We start from the raw sequence: 14,678 nt of genomic DNA, 5'->3' as shown, positions 1-14,678 counted from the left end.
ACTAGTTCACGCATTTCACTTTACTGCTTACACTGGGTCTAGAGTCAGTTCAACCAGTGCAAAAAGTGTAATTTGGAAACGGTGGCACTATATCTTCGTTATCGGACGAATGTAAAATATCAAAAAGTACTAAATAGTTTTCCATTATTGTCAATACTATAAGGCATGAATCACATCAAATAACCTCAAATACACCAATCAACAAATACTCCATAGCTCTCTGCACTACTCTATACTATATTGTTCTTTGTATCCGATCGAACTAATTCTATACACTCATGAATTGGTCTGCACTGGTCCAGTTCATTACAGTTCCAGTGCAACTACCAAGAACAAAATTCATGTCAACAACAAAAAATATATTTTGTCTTCACAACAAGAAATGAGCTAGAATTTTCTAGATGGTAAATATGTCTAAATTTGAAATCTGAAAAACGACATAATATGTCAAAAGAAAAAAATCGGACAGAATTATCTGATTTTCATCAAAAATAAATCTTAACACCGAAAATCGATGTTACACGGCAGCCAATACTTAGAAGGTGATTTCTCTAATAGACGCGCTATGATTTCTCTTACAATTTTGATATTTAGGATGAAATTCATGCTCAACACCAAAAGAACTGAACACGGATCCAACTTCGTTACATAAAGATTTCTATACCCTGGTTTTAAATTACAAGATTGATTTGAATTCAGGTTGGCAATTCTGTAGATTCCTGATTGGTTAAATCGCAGTCGGTTTCACACATCACTTTTGACATATATTGACAGTTGTATAAATTGTAAACAAATAGTGTACATTTTGTTTTTTGGCGTTCATGTTATTGTTTTAATAAAATATAAAAACAGTTATTGTCATGACTTATTTGAAAATGAGCTCCGATACATAGGTATCTAATTTTGCTATGCTGATCTCAATTTTCGAAAAATAAACGTCCTCTGCTCTTTAAATAATGCAATTTTCGACTATTGTAGTTGCTTAGTTTGAATTATTTAAGTTTGATCACAAAATTCTTTATAATTACATAGTTGTATTTTATTTTCGTTTTCATTAATATGCAATCGCTCTTCTACCGTGTGTCTATTAGGTTAATTATTACTTAGTTTGTGATTCATAATTTCCAGACTCTAAAAGTTTAGTATGACTATTATTTTATGTCAAAGCTTCGAATCTAGTAACTTGTTTAGTAATTTCTGGTGGTGAGATTCAAGTTTCTTCCTAGTTTAAGAAAGGGAATTTAACAACTTGTCAAAATGAGCTGATACTCATTTTAAAATAGCCGCCGTGTGGTAAGCAAATGTTTTCACTGTAAGGTTCTGTGTGCAAATTAATTTAGTTATTAGTTGATTTTAGTCCTCATTATTATCAGTTTCACTGCGAAAGGCCATGTCAATATGAAACTCAAGAGTACACTGAGAGATGTGATTTGTTTTAAATAAATAAGAAACTAAGACATGAAAGATTTTTATTAACATAATATTAAGAATAGATAACAATTTAAGTGTATTAGTGCCTTTTGTACTACACTACTTGTTAGTACCGTGGGTAAATATTTCACACATTGTTCATTTTCTTGCAAAGGGATATTCTGGTTGTTGATCAATGCTGAAAAAAAATAAATATAATAAAATGTACCTGTCGATAAAAAATTTCCAATCACATCACGTTATCATATTTTCCATCCATAAACCACCTCAAGATCAAACTCTACCTTCAGTTTAGAGCTCTAGATGACCCTGGCAGCGTAAATATAATCACTGTCATATTCGGTAATAATTCTATTTTTTTGACCTGTTGGAATGTCTATTTGAATAATTATATATGAGTATATATTTTTTGAATTCGCTTCTCAAAATTGCATTATGTGTGTGATAATTTAACTTGTAATATGCAACTATTCCAAGCAAAAGCTAAATTTTCAAATTTATTACTTATTAAATTCGCGCCATCTACAAAGTTTGAATTTGCTAATATTTTGTGGCAATCGAAGCTTAAAATTTCTAAATGGCGCCAATTTGGTAGGAAAAAACGTTGTCGTGAACAATCTTAATATACGTAGTCTGTGGTTTCATCGAATTATCATGAAAAATCATTTCAAATCACTTGAGATCACATCAATGACATTACGTCACTATTAACGAATATTGGGCTGTAAAAACCAAACAAACAGATAAATAGAAATACCCAGTGGGAAATTATCCATTCTTTATGTTCAAATATGAGTAAGAAAATTTGTAATATATTAATAAATGAAAATAATCAAAATGACGATGATAATTAGAATGGTTTGGATACATTGAAGAAGTTTTAAAACAGGTAAATACAAAATAAACAATTGAAAGTATGATTGATATACAGAGTGAGCAAATTAAGTTGTTTCGAAACTGGTGTGCAAGTACAAATTATTGTTATGTGAAAGTATAGTTATAAGGTAAAATTACCTTGAATAAATTAGAAAGTGCATAGTTTAATGTAAAAAAATTTCAAGCTTTTATTAACAAATGTATAAACCTTAAAAATGTTTTGTTAACAAAATTATATTAAATGTAGTAGAACAAAAACAAAAAATTGGAAAAAGTTAGTTACAAAATTTACATCGGGACATGAAGAGACATCAATTTTTAAGGAATGATATAAAAATTTTATTGATACTATAGATTTGTTTCTATTCAACATTATCAACTTACTTTGGAAAGATTCTCCAGTCACAAATTCTGACGTGTTCTCCCACGTTGAGTTCTTCGATTTTCTTCATGTCTTCATCGTCCAATTCGAAATCATATAAATCGAAGTTGCTTTTCAATCTAGAAGGAGTGACGCTCTTTGGTATCACAACAATGTTTTTTTGTAATAAGAATCTCAAAGCGACTTGAGCATTACTTTTGTTATGTTTTTGTGCAATCTCTGAGATTACTGGATCTGTAAGGACATTCACCAAATCTTGTCTTTCCCTAAAATAACCAAAATTAATGCTTTTAAATGTTCTAAAGATTTAGAAGAATAAACATATAAAAAGGTCAAAAAAAATAAGAAATAACCAAAATTTAGGGATTATTCGAAAGTAATTGAGCATATAGAAATCTTTAAACTTACATCAAAAATGGTTTTTTTATAAAGGTTATTGGGTGAAACATTAAAAAAATGTAAATGCCCTAATGAAACTGGAAAAGTTGGAAAGGAAAAACACCCATCCAAAATTTAATATCAAGCTCACTCCTATGTTATATAAGCGCGTTTTTGCAAAAAATAACTTTATCAATGTCCAAGAGATTTATAAAATGCCAACGTTTCGATCTTTTATTTGATCTTTATCAAGGTTAAACTTGTTTATCTACGTCAACGTTTCGAGTTATAATCCACCATATATTTTGAGCCTTGATAAAGATCGAAATGTTGGCATTTAAAAAAACTCTTGGACAGTTTTATTTTGAGTTCTCAACCATTCGAAATTACCTATTTAGGATTTTCAATTATAGGTTATGACTTTAATCAAACCATTTAATCCACTGTAATGTTTACAGTCTAGCATAAAACACATCACCGTCTCATACAACAGAAAACTTAAAATAATTTTAAAAAAACACTCACTACCTTACAAACTTTGGTGAACTATGAAATATGATAATAATCTGAGGAGTGTAACGCTTCCGTTGACTATTGTATTATAATTGTAGTGGTAGTGTGAACAGAGGTTTGTTCTTAGTAACTGCAATGGCAGAACTAATTCAGGACGTGTTCACTAAAGTGTTCTTTGTAGCAGAACCAGCATTAGTAGCAGTGCAAGAGAACTAGTTCACTCAGTTCACTGTACTGCTTGCACTGGGTCTAGAGTCAGTTCAGCCAGTGTAATCTGGAAACGGTGACACTACATCTTCGTCATCGGATCAATGTAAAATATCATAAAGTACTAAATCGTTTTTCATTATTGTTAATAATACGAGGCCTGAATCATATCAATTAACCTCAAATATAACAATAAACAAATGCTTCGTAGCTCTCTGCACTATATCGTTCTTTGTATCCGATCGAATTAATTCTATACACTAATGAACTGGTCTGCACTGATCCAGTTCCGTACAGTTCCAGTGCAGCTACCAAAAACAAACCTCAGTTTGATCGGTATTCCAAGTAATGACAAAAAAATTCGATGTTGTACTGAAAAGCGTGTGTTTTTCTCGATTTGTACTCACTCAACTCCAACTTTTTTCAAGAATTTGTTGTAACCGGGATTTCCAAGCGGAGAATAAGCCGTTACGACTAATCCGTTTTGGTGACAGAAATCAACTAATTCAGGTTGTTGTAAGAATACGTGTAATTCAACTTGAAGGCAGGCTGGTTTAATACGAGCAAATTTTAATATTCTGTCTATTTGATCGATGTTGAAGTTTGAAACTCCGATTGTTTTCGCCCGGCCTTCGTCCACTTGTTTTTCCATATTCTAAAAATATATTTTATTCAAACCACACACACACAAAGAGAGTTGTAATAAAAAATGATTTTAGATTTTTATATTTAGATTTAGATTTGCTGATATTTTGTGACAGCTTTGAATTGGTAGTTGAGGCTTAAAATACTAAGATGGCGCCATTTTAGTAACGTTGCCGTGAACAATCTCAATATATGTGGTCTGGAACAAAATAAAATGGTTTAGATGAAAGAAACTGTCAAATCATGTACAAAATAAACAACTGAAAGTATAATATACAGAGACTAGTAAATAAAGTTGTTTCAAGAAAAAACGAGTGCGTAACGAACAAATCAATACGCTATGAAAATGGTATTTTATAACAAAATTATATCAAATGCAGAACAAAAACAAGATACGAATATCAAGACTTACATTTTATGAGTTGTTGCATCTGATACAAACTTATCAGATATTTGGCAACTGGGTGTTTTTTGATGGACATGCATTTTCATCAATACAAAAAATAGTTCGGGAGACGTGTTAAGCTATTATTAATTATTATTTTTCGATAAATTTGCTAGCCGTTTGTGACTCCAACTACAAAGATATATTTGTCGATGTGGGTTCCTACGATAAAAATTTGCGTAGCAAATTCGCTGCGCGTTCGCGGCGTGATCGTCGCGCGCCCGCTCCGCTTTGAAGAAGCTTGCAATCCGCTAGTATGATAAGGTACTAAGAGATATAATAAAAAAAATAGTTGAGGGTTTTAAAAACATGTTTTAGAACTACCACCTTCTGATTGGATAAAGTGGTTGAATCGCTGTCTATCAGTATTCCCAATCACGATTTTTTATACAAAATATAATTACATATTCCATATTTAATTGTACATACGTACCTTCCATACACCTTCGTGGTCCTCACTTTCGTATTCAGCGGAAGTTTCAGATTTGCCAACTGGAAAATGGATCAAATACAAATCGACGTAATCCAATTGAAGCTTTTCCAAAGAACTTTCCAAATATTTCTGAACTCTATCGCGATGAATACCCTGTATAGGTAATTTAGTAACTATAAACAAATCTTCTCTGTTCAGTTTTCCGGAGGAAAACCATTCTTGTAGGACTTTACCGATCAAGTGTTCGTTTTCGTAAGCGGCAGCAGTGTCGATGTGCCGGTAACCAATTTCTAAAGCCGTATTTAAAGCGGTTTCAAGTTCAGCTTCATCTTTAGCCTGTTAAATTAAAAAAAAATCAAATAAATTTATATCAATGTACTGCTTATTGAATATTGAGACAATGAAAAATCGAAGCATTTCAGCAAGGAATAAACTTTTTTCACTACTGCTAAAACTGACTAATATGAACGCCGATGTAATATATGAATAATGATTTTTTTCTACGCCAATGTCCGTGAACGTCAACTGTCAACATTCTTTACAGAATCTTGAGTGACAGGTGACAGTAAAGTGTTTGTTCATTATTGCAACATAAAGCTTAATTAACTACCATGGTTTATATGTAATAAACGTAGCATTATATATAAACAAAGATAATATTTCATTAATTTCAACCAAATACATCACACAATAATTGCTTTCTTCTATGCCCATGTCTGTAAACTTCAAAAATCGCACTGTCAACATTCCTTGTAAATGACATTTAACAATAACATACACTTGCGTTTTGAAAAGAAAACTTAAACTTCTTGGTTTAATTAAATTACAATCAAATTTTTATTAACGTAAGACTTTATTTAGTCTATTAATACAAATTTAGTCAATTAAAAAGCATAAAAACTTTTGGTATTAGCGAGATATATTTAGGATTGAAAGAGTGATGCCCCTAAATGTAGGCAGCACATTATGCAATTTCTTTAAAAATAGGACACGTTTTCTTAAGTTGGATGCATGAATGCGCGGCTTCGTCCATAAAATTTTTTACTTCTTGCGTAATGGGCTACTTACTACCCTTGTTACGTAATATACTATTATTTTTTGTTTATTTATTTATACTAATGAAGTGAATTCGCGTATAGACGTTACAAGCTGAATTCGCTACCATGTGTTTAGAGGTTATAAAAATGGTTCCTGCGTTGAAATGAAAACGCAACTTTAATAATAGCTGAAAAGTGTGTCATATTGGAATTACATTAATTATAAAAGGAACTTTTCTTTCAAGTTTTAGCACAAAAAAATATATAATTAAAGAAGCGAAATGCTCATTTTTTAGCGATTGAACAATTTAATACAACAGAAAACGTAGAAAACGATCTCCTACTCAGTCTTCTACTCAACCATTTCCTATTTCTGATTTCATAATCATAAATATAAATCTGTGTTTCGTCCCTTAGAATGATTTATGAGTGATCCTTTGCTTTTAAAAGTACCCTTGTACGTCATAGAAAAGTACGTGAGACACTTTTCGAAGTCGAACAGTTTTGGTCTCTGACTAATCGTCTATCGCCGAACTGCATTCCAATTTATTGCCTCTTTCACTTTATTATCCTGACATGGTTCCCAAACATTAGACAAATGAAGAGATGATACTGAAGGCGATTGTATGAGAACATGCCTAACGGCTGCACTAGCAGTGATTCTAAATCTCCTACATCTCCTTACCATATTAGAAAGCGTAGCAGAGAAACTTAACCAGAATGTTCAAAAAAGGAGTTACCAGGGATAAATCGAAACCTTCCTCGAATGGCGATCGAGTCTTGGACATGCTTCAGGATGAAATAGCGACTTTCAGACAAAATTTATCTCAGAACTTAGCTATAAAAGTAAATTGAATCAAAACAACATAAGAGATATGACCAGGAACGTTGATGGTACACGGGTAGCTCCAAAAAAGCAGGCAGAACTGAAATTGGAGTGCACAGGACCAGAACCAAACGCACTTGGGTTATACATCGAGTATTATTCAAGCAGAAATATATGCAATTGAAAATTTTGTTCAATTATCGCAAACTGAAGATCCAAACTGGTATGGAAATGCTGAACAAACCAACAATGCTGAATAAGATAGACACTAAGAATAAAGTTAACCTCCAATAGATTGCTAGAAAATGAGATAGATAGGAAAAAAGAGGTTTCTACCTCATTCACAACATTCTCTTGAATAAACAAAGGGGCTCTTAAACACGTTGAGCCCCAATCAAAATTGATAAACTTTCTCCAGGGCCAAAACTATTTTTTTTTGTATTTTTACACTCCATATGGGGTGTGGACCAAAGGAAAAATAATAAAAAGAGTGTACAAAAGAAGCTGAAGAAACATGGAATTAAACTGTTATTTGGTACAGTAATAGTGAATGCAATTACTGAATCCCAAATCAGTGTAGCCTTGAAGTTACTGACGAAAGAAAATAAGATCAAGAGACGCCAAAACAAAAAAAAAACCGTTGCCTAGTGAAGAAAGAAGGTCCAAGTCACAAGGTACGAAAACATTGTGAAAGGGTGCGGTCAAATAGACCAAGTGTAAGGTAATGATTTAAGGATCCAGGAGGGTTCAATTAAACTGTAAAATACATTTAAATACTGTCCCTTGAGCCGTGGAGAAGGTTCGAAATAAAATACGTCGTGCGGTCCATAGGACCGCTCTGGACTCTGAGGAAAGTGCAAGTACGAGCTTATGGACCGCATCGGTGCTGAACGTGTTAAAAGTATTTATATTGTACGCAAGCAAAATTTTTCTGCAATCTGTGATAAAGCAATCGTAGGCGTGTTTAAAATCTACACACATTATGAAAGAAAAATTCCAGTATGTGGTAACAAATGTTACATCGCTAAATATGTATTGGTCTCATTTATTGATTGATTCAATCATTTAGATGATAATAATACACTCGAAACTGACGAAATCAATATTTTGAAGTAGCTTATGTAACATAATTGTTTTTTGGTGACCGAAAATTTGAAATATCATTAAATAAATACTACATTATCTTCTTACCAATCAAGTAAATTAAAAATAATGGTTTTTAATTGAACCAACTTTGCTAAAGTGAGTTGAAATAAAATTATTCAAGACATCTATCTATACAGTATGGTGCAAGTAAAAGGAATAAATTCGTTTTTTCGTAAGTCGGCGACTTTTATTTTTAAACAGGCTATTCGTAAAGATATCACTGGTATTGAAATGTCTGATCTACCTACTTTTTACCCAGTTACGTTATCAACATCAACATTAACACTTGGACATAATTAACTTTCTATCAAATGATTGATAGAATGGAAATTCTAATAATGATTGGTTGTGGAGATAAAACACGTACACAGAAAGAAGTATGTACGTTTGAGAAGAAATTCAGAGGAACGGGTCATGTCAAAGACCTCCTTAAAGGTAGTAGAAAACCAATATCAGAAAACCAATAACTAGATGTTCTGTTAGCCTTTCAAGATAATCCCCATACCAGTTCACGGCAAGTAGCATTAGATAATGACATGGACCATTCAACAGTTCTTAGAAAGCTAAAGGAAAAGTTGCATCCCTACAAAGTAAGTGTAGTACGGAAGATGATAGACGAATTGAGTTTTGTGAAATTTTGATGGAACAAAATAACAGAGATCCGATGTTTTTAAAAAAGGTTCTTTTCTCGGATGAAGCTACATTTCTACTAAATGGTCATGTCAATCGTCAAACTTATCGGTACTGGGCTACAGAAAATCCACACTGGATGCAAGAGTACCGTACTCAATACCCAGAGAAAGTTAATGTTTGGGCGGGAATAATAGATCATAGGATTATTGGGCCATACTTTTTCGAAGGAACCTTAACAGGTTCTTGATATTTAGAATTCCTTCAAAACCTCTTGCTACCTGAATTGAATAGGCTGTTTTTAAACAGAAATGATTTATGGCTGCAGCAAGATGGTGCCGTCTCCACACTATGCTGTATTGGTGCGCAACTATTTGAACAACGTCTTTCCAAATTGGTGGATAGGTCGAGGAGGAACAATAGAATGGCCGCCTAGGTCACCTGATTTGACTCCTCTTGATTTATTTTTAAAGGGATACTTGAAAAGTAAAATTTACCAAAATAGATCACAAAATATCAATGGACGCGGATGGATACGTATTGAGATTGCATAAATAACTCCGGAAGTTATAGAGAAGGTTCGAGAAGAGTTCGCGGCACGTCTTTCTCATTGTATTTTAGCTGAAGGTAAACAATTTAGCACAAACAACGAAGGCAGCATTAATATCAGGATACCTTAGAGATTTAATTTGGCGAAATAAATACATGAGCACAAAATGAAAAATTAGAATATATAAAACTTGCGTAATGCCGGTCATGACATATGCAATAGAAACTAGAGCGGAAAACACAACTACTAAACGGCTCCTAAGAACAACAGAAATGCGAACTCTGAGATCAATAACAGGACATACGTTGCTCGATCGGAAGAGAAACGAAGAAATAAGGGACATGTGCGATATTCATGATGTAGTAAGATGGGCAAGGAGCCGCAGAAGAGAATGGAGAGACCATGTTGACAGAATGCCAAATTAACGGTTAGCAAAAATTGCAAACGAAAAGAAACCAGACACAACCCGATCTCCTGGACGACCACCTATAAGGTGGTATGAAAGCTGGTCCTCAGCATCCCAACTACTCCTGGCAAACCCTTGATGAAAATACAGGACCGAGTCCTAACGTAAGAAGAAGAAACCTAAATTAAGAGCACTTAATTTAGGTTTCTTTATATTTAATGAGTAATATATATTAAATATTTATTGTACTTAATAAGATTTTATTAATTTTTTAAACAAATACAAAAATCAATTACTGTACATATTGATATGGCTGAATAGGTATTTAAAAGACCTTTCAAATAATGTCTTACAACACCCACATTTCCATTTAAAAATTTTAGCGATGACTTCATCACGCTCGCATAGATGACGTCAAAAATAAAAAGCCCGTTTTAAAATAAAAATTGACGGGATTCGGGATTTTTCCTTAAAGTCGCCGGTTCACGAAATAACGAATTTATTCCTTTCATTTGCACCATACTGTATATGTTAACCTTGTAAACAATAATCTGCTTGATGAATCAATCTTATTGTCCACACATGTGTAATACTACATGATTTTCAAATTACGGAAGCACGATTTGTTATATAATATTATGAAACTCAGGGACGTTATTCTACGATCAAAAAACAGATTTATCCAAGATAATCATACCTTTTTAGTCGAATTTTTCAAGGAAAAATTAGACTATTAATAGGCATGACTAGAAGAAAAATGGGGGGCACATCATTTTTCCCATGTTTTGACACCTCTTGAACACGATTATGATGGTTTTTCGAATGTCTGTAGTTTATAAATATATATCTGTTTAAGCTACAATTCTTATTTTCGTCTCTCGAGCAATTGCTATGGGTCCGATTTGGTTCAAAATTAGCATACATGGCTTTTTTGGCGGCGGATTGATGTTTGGTTGAAAACAAATGAATATTTCGAGGGGTCGCAGTGCAAAAAAGTGGTTTTTGACCTTTGCTCACCTTTGCAGGTCAAACGAAAAGCGACTGAAAAATGAAATTTCACATGTAGGTTCAATTAGTTGCGAGATAATTTCCTGTCTAATGTAGAAATTTTCCATCTCCACCCCTCTCCATTTTATGGTCATTTTTGTTATATTTTCTTATTTTTTGACCAGAAAAAATTCAATTAGAGGGTTCGAACTTCGCATGCAAGTAGGGGTGATGTTGAAGAATTGTTTTTCTCAAGTTCAAAGTTTTCTTCTTCAGTTCTTCTAGCACAAAACACCCGAAATAATTTTGATCGTTGTAATTGTTGAACTGGACCGCCTCCTATTTAATGAATAATACGAGTATGATCGTTGCTAGGGTGATTGTTTTTACTTCCCATTTTCGAAATTTCTTGTCATTATGACAATTTTTTCTTTGTTGTCAATTGGAATTGAACAAGAGGGTTCGAGACCACCGGGTCTATTGAAATTATGAATTTTCATTCGAGAAAGAGAGTTAACTTGTGAAATGAAAAGTTATTGAGGAATAGCAAATTTTCCATACCAAGAAATAAGATTGAGAATTGATATCATTTCCAAGAAATTCATTTTATGGAAAGATTTGTTTGTGTATTAGTTAAATTCTTCATTCGACGAAAAATTCGACTTTCGTGATGGAGCTCTGCTGCTCACGGCTTTTTTTGAACTAGGAATATAGACATAGAAATAAACTAAGAAAAAACCGAATATATGAAGATACCAAGACTAAGGACAAAGTGGGCAAAAAGACACATGTCTGAGAAAAGAATAAGAGAGAAATTTCAAAAAGGATACCGAAAGCACAAATACTAAATTGGGCAAGATCCTTCTTTACCTACAGAAATGATAAAGATGATTAGATAATGATACTTCTATGGCTAAGAGGCAGATGCAGACCAAGAAATACCAGGAGAAACCAAATTGAAGAAGATACCAGAATCCTAGAAATAATAGATTGGAAAGCAAATTGCAGAAAAAAAATAGAGAATAAAGCTGATTAACGAAACCAGGATCAACTAAACAGTGTTACAAAAAAAAACAAGGATAGTAATCCACCCCTATAAAGGCGCACAAAGCGCTAGCCATAACTCAAGATATTGAACACATTCCAAAAGGAAAACAATTGTGTTTGGACCGTATTGAACAAGAATTTGCATAAAAAACGAAATATATAGAAAAGATACATAACAAAGTCGTGTTATAAGTGAAAAGCAGAAAATTTGTGTTGAAACAGATTATTTCTCATCAAAAGGTAAAACGAAAAGCTGCGTATCTATTTCAAATTTCGATTACTCAGTTACTTGGACGAGAAATTTTAGTCTACATCAAATGAATAGTAGAATAGAGGACTTTTCGGTAACTACGATCGGGTTAACCCCATCACGATCTGGATGTTCGGAAACTAACACGGATCACGTTCACTGTTGTTCGGAAACTGGTTGAGTTGCCCCTCTCTACTCTGGTTTACATCTTTTACCCTGGCAGAATAATGATTTTTTAGAAAAATCGAAGTTTGTTAGTTTCTCGAAACAGTGAAGAAAAAACGTATAAGAACGGAAAACTGCAACTGCAATTTGTTACGGCAGTTCTCAGAAAAATACTATTTCTGTATATGGATATGCTTCCTTTAAATACTTTTATTTATGTGTTCTGATTGCTGACTATGTCTTCTTAAATATTTTTTATTGTTTCATTTTTTACTTTATCTATATCGAGATCCTGATTATTTTCAAGATTATTTGTGATTTTTAATTTCATTTTGATCTGTGGATTTTAAATTAGAATTATGTCCAAGAATTTTATATTACAAAAAAAAATTCAAGTCAAAATTTTATTAGGAAACTTTGGATACACAAACAAACAACGAAACAGTGAAAAAATGTTAGAAAGTAAATTTTTCACTTTTTGTTGATAATTGAAATGCAATAAGTTTCGAAAACATGAATTGGAATTGTATTTTGAAAAAGTTTTGTTACTTACTACTGGGAAAATCGGAGAAGTAGCAATTATGTGTACAGGGCCGGATTAAACAAGGGGCTTAGAGGGCTATACCCCCGGGCCCCAAGTCCTATCATTTGGAAAACATTCTGTATTTTTTGATATGTTGATACCACAAATCTAACGTATTGATATTTTTTCAATTTTTCCGAGTTTCCGAATTTCTTAAAGCGGTCCCGTCATTATTTTAGCTCCGGGCCTTATAAATCATAAGCCGGCCCTGTAGGTGTATGATCTGAGGTTCCAGTGGAAACCATTTAAAACTGATGTTTCCAAAACTACAACTAGATCATTCTAATTCACCAAAATGTCACTTATTTCATATAAATTCATCTTAATTTGTCTTAAAACTCATGGTTGAGACTAATTTAATATTTATTCACTTCATACAAAAAGAATGGCTAGAAAATGTGACGTAACAAAACCATTGTGAGTGCTAACAGAAGCAAAAACATTGTAATTGACGCCATCTGGAGAAAATAGTTCGAAACTGTAAAATTCCTATGTAGTCAAATCTAATGAGTTTTTACCCGGACAATTTTTTTGGTGGAATTTCATAGATTTTTATTTGTCGAGTACAGCTCGGTCCACAGACCTAACTGTGTTATTAGGTCTGTGGCTCTGTCAAATAATCGAAACGTTCTTAGAAATTTCAAATTATATAATGTATTATGTGTTGCCTACATTTATCAAATCAACATAATTACTTTAAATTAAAAATGAATTAATGTATCTGATTATTATAACGGTTAAAAAATATCTGAAGGTAATTCGAAAATTAACATTTTAAATTTTTTTATATCGACTTTTTGTATAAAAAGTGTATTACAGTAATACGGCTATGGTATAGGTTAGGTTAGGTTATTTAGTACAAGACGTAGACAATAATTCCTTGATAATATTGCAAAAATGTATTAGGTACTTACCTACCGATAATCAATTAATGCACGAGATTATTTCTAACTAATATTAAAAAATTGTGATTAATATAGATACTCACTTCCCAAGTACCCAAACCTACAGTTGGCATATTTAAATCTCCACATTTCACTGTTTTAGCCATTTTATTTTAAAATATGTTACAAATAATTACAGTAATACTTTACAGGCGAATGCGTTTAGAGAATTGGATAGAAAACTGATATAAACAAAATATATAGAACTAGTTTGCGCCGTCTATCAGCGTCGATTAGTGGGGCGATGTACACCAGGATGTGGGAATAGAGGGGACACGAATGTTGATCATACACTAAGAAAAAGATTCCGAAAAAGAATTTGTGTAAATTCGATTACGAAATAAAATATATTTTGTTGTTTTATACGACATATTAATAGACAGAACATGGTTATTTTTTCCAACGTTGAGCCTTAATACTCTTCTTTCAAATAATATAATTTGATTTTAATAATCAAATGATTCAGGTATTTATATTTCTCAGTTAATGTTGAGAATATTATTCCTAATGACAATATAATGGTGTGATAACTATGTACTATTTTTTGTATATCTAAATTTAATCATCAACTTATTCTTTAAAACGTCTGAGTATTTACAAAAATTGACAGTTTTCTTTAATTATATGTTTGAAATAAACTGAAGAATATTAAGATTGACACAACGTCACCTGGATTTTCGATTCGCTTTCTTAAAAACTTGAATTCGATTAATCAAAAATCGATTCCAATTCATGCTCTCCTATTTTTTTTGACAATTCAATTATTGAAAAAAAAATAAAAATATTTCTGATTCATT

General features: G+C 32.4%; 1 protein-coding gene across 1 annotated transcript; it reads right to left on the bottom strand.

Moving 5' to 3' along the window:
• Positions 1–1,452: 1,452 nt before the first annotated feature.
• LOC130449601 (aldose reductase-related protein 2-like) lies at positions 1,453–14,139 on the bottom strand. Its single transcript, XM_056787576.1, has 5 exons — positions 13,926–14,139; positions 5,311–5,646; positions 4,195–4,442; positions 2,692–2,955; positions 1,453–1,609 (listed from the first exon to the last, which is right to left on the bottom strand). The coding sequence occupies exons 1-5, from the start codon at positions 13,986–13,988 to the stop codon at positions 1,570–1,572; spliced, it is 951 nt and encodes a 316-aa protein (XP_056643554.1). The 5' UTR covers positions 13,989–14,139; the 3' UTR covers positions 1,453–1,569.
• Between the last annotated feature and the right edge of the window lie 539 nt (positions 14,140–14,678).

The sequence above is a fragment of the Diorhabda sublineata genome, chromosome 1, assembly GCF_026230105.1.
Source record: "Diorhabda sublineata isolate icDioSubl1.1 chromosome 1, icDioSubl1.1, whole genome shotgun sequence".
NCBI classification, from domain to species: Eukaryota; Metazoa; Arthropoda; class Insecta; order Coleoptera; family Chrysomelidae; genus Diorhabda; species Diorhabda sublineata.
The sequence above is the reverse complement of the archived record's forward strand: the minus strand, read 5'-3'. Positions and strand labels throughout refer to the sequence as shown.

Coding starts and splice junctions, on each gene's coding strand:
- LOC130449601 (XM_056787576.1), bottom strand. CDS start 13,988: ATGGCTAAAACAGTGAAATGTGGAGATTTAAATATGCCAACTGTAGGT. Junction 4,443..5,310: donor ACCACGAAGGTGTATGGAAG/GTACGTATGTAC, acceptor ATATATTTTTAG/AATATGGAAAAACAAGTGGA. Junction 1,610..2,691: donor GACTGGAGAATCTTTCCAAA/GTAAGTTGATAA, acceptor ATTTTTTTTCAG/CATTGATCAACAACCAGAAT.